The sequence below is a fragment of the Berghia stephanieae genome, chromosome 5, assembly GCF_034508935.2.
Source record: "Berghia stephanieae isolate SIO BIC M18660-M18661 chromosome 5, UCSD_Bste_1.3, whole genome shotgun sequence".
In the NCBI taxonomy this organism is placed as follows: Eukaryota; Metazoa; Mollusca; class Gastropoda; order Nudibranchia; family Aeolidiidae; genus Berghia; species Berghia stephanieae.
Genome location: NC_088364.1, coordinates 57,224,414 through 57,233,820, shown reverse-complemented (window position 1 = coordinate 57,233,820; position 9,407 = coordinate 57,224,414). Strand labels below are relative to the sequence as shown.

The 9,407-nt window shown below is 36.9% G+C and overlaps 1 protein-coding gene across 1 annotated transcript; it reads left to right on the top strand.

The window, feature by feature from the left end:
• Nucleotides 1-306: 306 nt before the first annotated feature.
• Nucleotides 307-8,135, top strand: LOC144973285 (biogenesis of lysosome-related organelles complex 1 subunit 2-like). The gene is made up of 5 exons (XM_078915546.1): nucleotides 307-434; nucleotides 5,416-5,529; nucleotides 6,074-6,193; nucleotides 7,013-7,117; nucleotides 7,583-8,135. Exons 1-5 carry the CDS (start codon nucleotides 377-379, stop codon nucleotides 7,612-7,614), a joined length of 429 nt encoding a protein of 142 aa, XP_078771672.1. The 5' UTR covers nucleotides 307-376; the 3' UTR covers nucleotides 7,615-8,135.
• The last annotated feature ends 1,272 nt before the right edge of the window (nucleotides 8,136-9,407 follow it).

The following is a 9,407-nucleotide window of genomic DNA, read 5'->3' as shown; positions in this document are numbered from 1 at the left end:
GCCAGGCGGAGTTGTCGTACCAATAAGGTCGCAGGTTCAAACCCCACCACCGCCGCGAAAAAAAAAATTTTTTATTCTCTATTGTCTTCTGGCACTTTTCTACTCACTTCATATCTTGTTGTAGCAGAATTAGACTCTGGCTAAGATTTTCGGGGCGTGGGTCTACGATGACGAGGACCTTCCTTTATGTCAAGAAATCGTATTAAAGGAATTAAAGATGCCATCACTTATCAAACCAAAGGACTAAATAAACACTGAAGAATGTAGGTATCTCGGAGGCCTGTTTACACACTTCCATAAGTTTCCAAGGGAATCTACTCCCGTAATTTTCCTTCCATCAAATGGGTTTGTTTCCGTTTTACCAAGAAAAACAAAAATGGCAGAACGAGAGTCACAAGACACTGCAACGGTGTCAGGAAAGAATAATACAACAGGTATGATAGACTTATGCTTCGATCAGTTAAGATATAGGCGCTAAAGGCAATTTGCCTTTAATTTGTGCATTCTTTTTGATCTATCTTTACTCTTTCTGTTTTCTTTGTGTACCGCACTGTCTAGGCACTTCACTTGCACTTCAAGTGACTTGCATGATTTTGAAGTTGAAGAATTTTTCAAATTCAAACTGAAACGAAGGGTACTACCGCAAACTCGGGGACCCAAATAATTTTGGGGTTTTGGGACTGGGAAACTTTATAAAAAAATAATTTTGGGGGTTTGGGATTGGGAGGGGGAAACTTTTTTTTTTTTTTTTTTTTTTTTAAAGTCTCTCCCCTCCCAAAACCCCTACTACTAGAGAGGTGGGCCTTTGGCCTACCAACCTCCGCTGCACGTCCAACTCGCCTTGAGCATGCATTCACGTAAAATATAAAGATTTTTTTTAAAAACCTACCTCTGTTTCAAAAACTAGCATCTTTCAACTTTCTAAGAAACATTTTGATTTTTCAGAACTTTAGTTCGTTAAAAAAATACCGGCCAATCTGACCCGTTGGTCGAATGAAAACGAAATTTTGTTGTTTACACGGTTCAAAGGAAATGCCGTAAATAAGATTTCATGGACTTCCTGTGTTGTTTTTATAGTGTCACGTGACCGTTTTGAGAAATTTGTCGTCTGCTACAAATAATTAGACCGGTAGGGGGTAGATATTTTCGTTGGAGCAGAGAAAAAGTGAGTATTATTTCTTGGACTTGTAGAGAGGCCTAGGGTCCACCAGCAGACCAGTTGATTGAATGAAAGAGAAAAAGGCCTTTTTTATCCGCCGCCACCACCACCTTGAAAGAGTGGAGGGGGGGGGATGCATGCCGACGAGAGGGAGACGTGTCGATTGGTGACCTTGGTGACGTAAGAGCATCTCAAGGATGCTGGCAGTTGCAGTTGCAGGTGTTCTTAACCCCTTAACAGCGAAGCTAATTTTTTGCTTTTAGATAGTAGTTTGCTTTTATCTTTATTATTGTTAACGGGGAATACAGCGTTTCCACCAAGAGAGTAGTCAGACTATCGCAACTCGGACTTCAATTGTCTATAATAGTTTTGCCGTTACTTGTTTTTTGATGATAGAAGATTTGGTGTTAGGTCAAAGATCGAATTTCGCCGCTAAAAGGTTGCATTGCTACTGGGTTTGCTCTCCCCCCCCCCCCCCCCCCCCCCCCCCACCCACTTTTTTTTTCTTCTTTTTTTTTCACCTTAATATTGTTGATTGCTGCTATTCCTTTTTTATGATTAGCAAGTGCCGTAGGAGTCTCACAGGATGCAGGAGTACTGCAATTAACCCTTTGCCAGTGACACTGATTTTTTTGTTTTTCAAATAATAGTCTTCATTTATATTATTTTTTAACGCAGAAAAAAAAACGTTTCCACCATAAGAGCAGTAAGAATATTGATAAAAAGCGCTTTGAGCACGTTGGGTGGATATTGCTCTATATAAAAGCTCAAGTTTTTAAATTGTAATTTGTTTTTTGTCTTTTGATGAAAACGGTAAGATTTTATTTTTGGTCCAAGTAAGATTGATATTCGCCTTTAAAAGGTTAAGTTTTGTTTTTTCAGTTTTTTTGTTTTGTTTTTCAAATGCGGATACGTTGCTTCTTCCTTTTTTTCCTCAACTGGCAAGCTATCGCTGTACTTACCCGCATGGCTTGCACACACAAAAGGATACATCTAGGTCACAATACCTTACATCGAGGTCACAAAATCAGACAACTAGGTCACACATCAAGACATCTCTGTTTCGTTTGTTCCAAGATAGCAAAACAAACCAGACGTCTTGGAGTTCGAAAGAGCTTTCCATAAAATATTTGGTATTTGCAAGACCCCCAGAAACCAATTCCCTATACAGCTCTTGTGCACGGTTACTTATGACCTTGATTTCTTTCGTACCCACCCCCAGAATCCCACTTATTGTGTGTTATAGGCAGAACATAATAAATAGCTGGGCTGCCACATACGTGACTAAATTGGCCAAAGAGAGAATCTATACTTTGGCATTAGACACCCATTACCTGATGTCTTGGTTTTTAATCCTAGCCTAGTGAGAGAGAGAAAACAAAACAATCATACATGTATCTGCAAACAGCAGAACGTTTTCATTTTACATTGAGATGGGAAGGGGGAGGGATAACACTATGACGAGAGAGAGAGAGAGAGAGAGGAGAGAGAGAGAGAGAGAGAGAGAGAGAGAGAGAGAGAGAGAGAGAGAGAGAGAGAGAGAGAGAGAGGTCGGCGGGGGGATGGGGGGATAGTAAGGGGGAATGGGAAAAGATGAAAGAAACAATGGGTTGCCTGATGACGTAGATCAAAGGATTGTTACAGCGGTGTTCACGGTGCGTACTTCGTGATATTTTAACCTTTTACAGTGACACTGATTTTTTTTCTCCAGATTGCTTATGCAGAATAAATCGTTTCCACCAAGAGAACAGTAGTAAGAGTATATTTCGACTCGGGCTTCAATTAAACTATAAATCGCAAAGCTTGTCTTTTAATGATAACATTAAGACTAAGATCTGGAGTTTGGAGAGTGTAAGATGGAATCTCGCCATTAATGGTTAAAATTGTTTTTATTAAAAAAAAAAATTCACACACACACACACACACACACATACACACACACACACACACACACACACACGAGCAGAATGTTGCAACGGTAAACCGGTTTACGTGTACATAGATCCTGAGGCTAGATGCCCCGTTACCGTGTACGTAGGCACTCCCCAAAAAAAAAGGAAGAAAGAAAGAGACACACACACACATACTCACACACACACACACACACACACACCACACACACACAGTCTCGCATCCTCTACGAACTAATTTTGCGCACCAATTTTTACTGCACTTATGCACCAAATTGCATACCTATCTAGGGACACTTTTTTCCGTATCTTTTCTCAATAAACTTTTTAAAAAACCTTTGTTTTGCGTGGCAGGCGGCTGGCACTAGGGGGCACCAACCACTGAATCAGACGAAAAACACACACGATTTAGCGAGGAATGAATCATGAAAATATTTAGGATATAATTTCAAACACAACTTTTGATATTCATCAAGGATTATCTAGTACCGAATGTTTTTTGATAGAAAACAAATGTATCTTCAAATCTAAACTGCTTTTGACGGTAAGCGGTAAGTTTTTTATTTATTTTTCTGTCCAAACGAATGATTTGTCCTGGTATAGAAGCTAAGTATTGGTAACACCGGCGCAGCTCTCTAGATACTACTAGACGGTCTAGACTTTTTTTTTTTAAAGTTTGGGAGACCTTCCATAAGCTACTACATTCCAAGTATTTTTGGGTTTGGGAGGGGGGAAACTTTTTATTTTTTAAAAGTCTCCCCCCTCCCAAACCCCCTACTCTAGAACTTCTACTTCTAGTAGGGGGTTTGGGAGGGGGGAGACTTTAAAAAAAAAATCCCCCCCCCCTCCCAAACCCCCGACTAGAACAAGAATACTTGGGATGTAGTAGCTTATGGAAGGTCTCCCAAAAGTTTCCCCCCTCCCAAGCCCCCAAAATTATTTGGGTCCCCGAGTTTGCGGTAGTACCCAATGAAGTGCCTTAGGGCTTAGGCTTATTATTAGGCTGGCTCTATTTCTCCGAATGCTCAGGAAAATAAACTTGAACTTGAACTCTATTTCTCCGAATGGTCGGCTAACCTCCAGTAGCTGATGGGTTACGGACGTGAGGTCGCTGCAAAATTAAATGCTCAAACATAGTGGACATGGAATTCTCACGAATCATCATGCTAGATCTAGCGTTTTTTAAGCATATTGTTGACAAAGACAGATTTTATCCAACAAAAAAAAAAGACAGAGCTCCCAAGCACTGGCAAAAGAATACCACCTAAATGTATACAAATTCACCATTCACAAAGACACTCTCGCAAATAACCCAAAAAAAATAAAATCTTGAGAAAGGAAACCGTTCGGAGAAATAGAGATCAAGTTTATTTTTCCGAGCATTCGGAGAAATAGTCTCTTCGTTTTTATTATTATTATTATTCATGTTCATATTTGCAGAAGTCTACTGCGAATAGTGATTTCACGGTGGAACCACTATTCCCAGTAGTAGAAGTAGAAGCGCCCTCCCGTCTCTGAAAATTAGACTGCTGATATTCGGACTCGAGTCTGAATAGTCTCCCAGGGCTATTCGGTCTCAAATTCCAATGCACATGTGCAATCAACAGATTATTCGGACTCAGTCTGAATAGTCTCCCGTGGCAGTATAGTTTTTTATTTTATTTTAAACAATAAATTATTATTGATAATTTCATAAAATTAATGCAAATCAAAATTACGATTTTAGCAACTATCAACAGGTAGTCTAAATTCGCTTTATTTGACAAGAAAGACAAACGCATTGATCAATTAGAAGTCCAGACAGAAATTAAAAAGAAAAGAGTTAAAACTCTTCAAAAGTAACAAAAGTCAGTCAAACTGACTGTGGTATAAATGAGCTTTTCTAACAACGAAACACGGTGTCCATATAAAATCAGGGCGAAAATATATCATTTAAAAATTACATATGATGATAGTGAGACAGACAACAATCCTTCTAGTCCAAAGTAGGGGTATGAGCTGAGTCAGTGTGATATGGGCAAAACAGAATTTCTTCTGAACTCTTTTTCTATTTCTTTTTCTGTTCCACCCACATTTTGTCATCCTCCCATCTGTATGTGTACGTACATTGGAGTTTGAGTCCGAATAGCCATGGGAGCCTATTCAGACTTGAGTCCTAATTGCCACTTCGTTTTGTTACCTTTAAGCTTTAATTTTTTTTTATTACAGTGGAGTGAAAAAGGTCATTATTGTCATTCATATTATTTGTTCCTCGTATTATTTCTCAATAACACTTTTAACTCCCACTCCCCTCACCCTCTCTCCCCCCTTCCCCCCCCCCCCCCTCCCCCAAAAAAAAAAAAAAAGATATGCCTAGTCCAGATCCTCAGCAAAACCCAGTGCCACCACCAGCCAATGTTGTTGAATTGTGTCGAGAGACTTTCCAAAAAACAGCAGAATATTTACAAGGAGAATTGGATGGTAAGACAATATTATTATTCATTTTGGTATAGAGCAGAATGTGGAATGTCATAAAATATTTAGTGTGACATATTACATTGGTTTTTGGAAAAGAGAAAAGCATTAGGCCTTTGGCATGTTAAATGTTGCAAAAGTAAGGAGAAAATTTGTGTAGAGTCTTCGATTCAAGTAAAGAATTACTGATATAAAGTACTATAGTTCTCTGCTTGGGTTTGTTAATTAAATTTGTGCTCTTCTGAGGTTTTCATTATCGCCACGCTGTACTGTGGCAAGCAACCATTATTTCTACCCATTTAACAGTTTACTTACTTGCTATATTTAGGGGAGCTTTAAATTTCATCCACAAGCTCTTGGTCTTAAAATATGCACAAACGTCTTATCTACGTATGAATGCAATAGGCCAGTTATTTTTTAAATTACAAATTTTAATTTTTGTTTCTGTTTGGTTTTTGTTTTCCTCTTGGTTGGGCCATCTTTCCAAGAAGTCAGCTTAACATGCAACATTGCATAGTAGAATTGAACAATTTTCACTGTCTCTTCACAGGCACGATAGAGGATTACAAGTTGTTGGAAAAAATGAACCGTGTGTCTATGACCAAATATTCTGAGATGAAAAACATTGCCCTCAGTATTAGTGGTGCATTGAATAACCTCAATGACAAATGTGAGTAGTTATTTATTTTTATTATGTGGAATTATGTGGCTTATTAATATTACCTGCCAGTTTTAGATTCTTGAAATATACAGCGTACAGAGCTTTGTTTTAGTTTCTTGGTGATGATTTTAGAAATCTTCCTGGACTTTTTTATTTTGATACATACTGATATTGTGCAACAGTGCTCATGGTTTTGCGCGAAAATCTGCGATTTTGGAGTCAAAGGAATTACCTCCTTTTAAAACTTAACCCCCCCCCCCCCTTCTCCCAAATCAATGTGTATTGGCAGTGATAGAGTTGATGTGTGATGGAACATCCACTCTTCAAAAGTCAGCTAGAATATCAATGATAATTTATCATCTCAATTGCTCTAAAGCTGGGAGTTAATGCATTCAAAATGGTGCTTATTGGTAATTGTTAACTCTTTTTTTTTTTACGTTTTGTTAACATCAGCACTGGTGGAAGTGTAAAATGATTATTTCTCTGAAAACCAACATCCCTTGACATGGTAAGAAGCGTATGAATTTAGGTTTTATCTGTTTGGCTTTACAACTGTTTATTGCTAATTACTCATGCAGCAATTTTGTGATTTAAAAGAGAAATTATTATAGGGAATTATTACTTTTGAGTTGAATAAATTCCTGCTCGCAGGAAAAAAAATGATCAAGACATTTAATGGAGTAAGTGTGATTTTAGCATATTTTAAATGCATTTTAATACTAATACTTCTCAATGAAGAAGAAGGAGGAGGAGGAGGAGGTAATATTCCTGACCCAAAAGGTAGAGAGCCTACTACAGGGAAAATACTATTTCTATTTTTATTTTCAGACAAGAGTTTGCAGCCCTACTTAGAACAAATAGATGACATAGAGCAAGGTGTGGAATCCCTGGAGAAAGCAGCCTACAGTCTTGATCAGTACTCCAAACGATTAGGTTGTTCAAATTGTTGTATTTATAAGATATATATTAATGTGTTAGATTGTTATTTTAGCAATCTCATACGTGGAGTCATTACTCAGCTTTAGATCGAACGGAAACGTTGCTAGTATCATTTTAGAGACTTGAGTTTTACTCATGACTCTTTTAAGGCTCTTTTACAATCATTCGTATTGCATATGGTTAAATATCAAAGGTACCAAATTTTTATAATAAAATGAAATAAGTTGAGACAGGCTTTGACTTAAATTTTGGAAATGTTTTAATTCGAAATCTGTAAATCTATAATATTTTTACTATCCCATTTTTTCCTTTTCCCTGGAGCTGAAATGACCTAAACGTGTCACAAGTGCTGTAAAACCCCTAAAAACAAACAAACAACATTGTTTTAAGAAATGCCTAATTCCTTATGAAAGTCTTGTTTCTTATCCATGCTGTTTATTTTTTTTCTTTTCTTTTCAGAGGCAAAATTTAAAGCACTGGAAAAGAGATGAGCAAAAGTGAAAGCAATCCACACGTATCTGGTAAAATAAGTTGTAAGCTTTAACAGATTCGGCGTGTAATTATGTGACTGGATCTGTAGTGCAACTTTTGATTATAAAAATGAATGGATGTGATTTGTGTAATGAGTTGGTCATTTACCTAGCAGTTTTATGACGTACTATTTTTCTGATGTATTGATGAGAGGAAATCAGCATCGTAATAACATAACTACCTGCTTGAAATAATAAAATCCAACAAATTCAAGTGTTTGTAAACCTATACTGTGACTGTGTGTGACTTTTTGATAATAGTAATAGCAGAATTGACATTCACATGGATGACTCTCAGGATCTACATCTGTTCATTTTTAAACCAGCCCCTTTTGTTGTGCTTTTTCTTTGATGCTTGTGAATGCAAGTTTACATTATTTTGATTTTTCCCATTTATCTGGTGCTAAAACGACATGGCAGTGTTGCAAGTTCGTAAAACCCCTATAAACAAATAAATATAAATAAATATTTGCCATTGATCATTTTCGATTTCAGGCTTTGTTTCTCTGTGAATGTCATTTGTGACTAATCGTCTCAAAACATTATTATTTCATGGTGAACCAGATCCCAAAAAGTGATATTAAAGTTAAAATGACACTAAATTTGACCTTTTAGTTTTTGTTATTTGAAGAAACGATATCTTTCGCTCTTAATTAAGCATACCAAAAATAAAAATAGTCTTTCAGATGCATTTAACCCATGGAGCAGTAGTTTATCCCAGTTTCCGTAGCGTGCAACATAGAAAAGTTTATCACAAAGTACTTTCTATCTACCAACTCTGACCCAGCTACCCAATCATTTTTGTGTGCGTGTGTGTGTGTGTGTGTGGGGGGGGGGGGGTTGTAAATCTCAATTGCATCTGAGAACGAACAGTCTTAGCACATGAAGTAAGTGCTCAACTAACTGAGCTATTTGGACCCCCCAAAAAATAAAAACCTAACTCAATTTTCATCTCTTAGATTATCAATTCCATTTTAGCACTGAAATCAATCTGACATGATACCATTTTAAAGCAATTCGTCACCATTTATTTCTATAGCTATGCTAGCATTTATTGAGTAGTTTCCAGAATCTGGAATGAAAACATTAGAGGTGACTGTGATATATTTGACTGGTGAGATTGCGAGTGAGAGATACAATTTGTGACATTTGTGGTATTGTCTGTTACACGATCCCATCATTGGATCAAATTTTTAATTTAATTACCAAATTTCGTTGATATTATTATATTATGAATTGTATACATATATAGCACATTTGTATAAGTTTATAATAGAAGTCTTGTTTGTGTCAGTTAAATATGTTTACTTTTGAAAAAAAAAAGAAAGAAAGAAATTGAAATTTTTACTTTTGCTTGTATTAGAATCAATAAGTGAGTAGCTCAGAGATAAAATACATTGGTTAACATCTGTATACCTATCTCTTAGTATCTCTTAGTTATAACATTACCAGATAATTAATGACACAAAAACGTGGCCGGGAAATAAGAGTTTTGCACGGTATTGTATGAATAAATTTTCCCAGTTGTGTCAATTTGTTTTTGTTTTGTATCTTTTGTTCTTTCGTATTTTTTCTTCATTAGAGACCATAATTCTCAAACAGACCCCTACCTATGGTTGGGGTTCTTGACTTCCCATCCTGGGCAGTAAGGTTACTTACTGTGTCTTCTATACCCCTAAATGTTTCCAACATGCTTTCTTATTTTCTCTTGAGTAAGATTTACCTGTTTTTGTCCTTTCCCTGGACAGAGTTCT

Bases quoted from the DNA above. Each gene is read 5' to 3' on its own strand.
- LOC144973285 (XM_078915546.1), top strand. From the start codon at position 377: ATGGCAGAACGAGAGTCACAAGACACTGCAACGGTGTCAGGAAAGAAT. The intron at 435-5,415 runs GTATGATAGACT...AAAAAAAAAAAG, and splicing joins AGGAAAGAATAATACAACAG to ATATGCCTAGTCCAGATCCT. The intron at 5,530-6,073 runs GTAAGACAATAT...GTCTCTTCACAG, and splicing joins TTTACAAGGAGAATTGGATG to GCACGATAGAGGATTACAAG.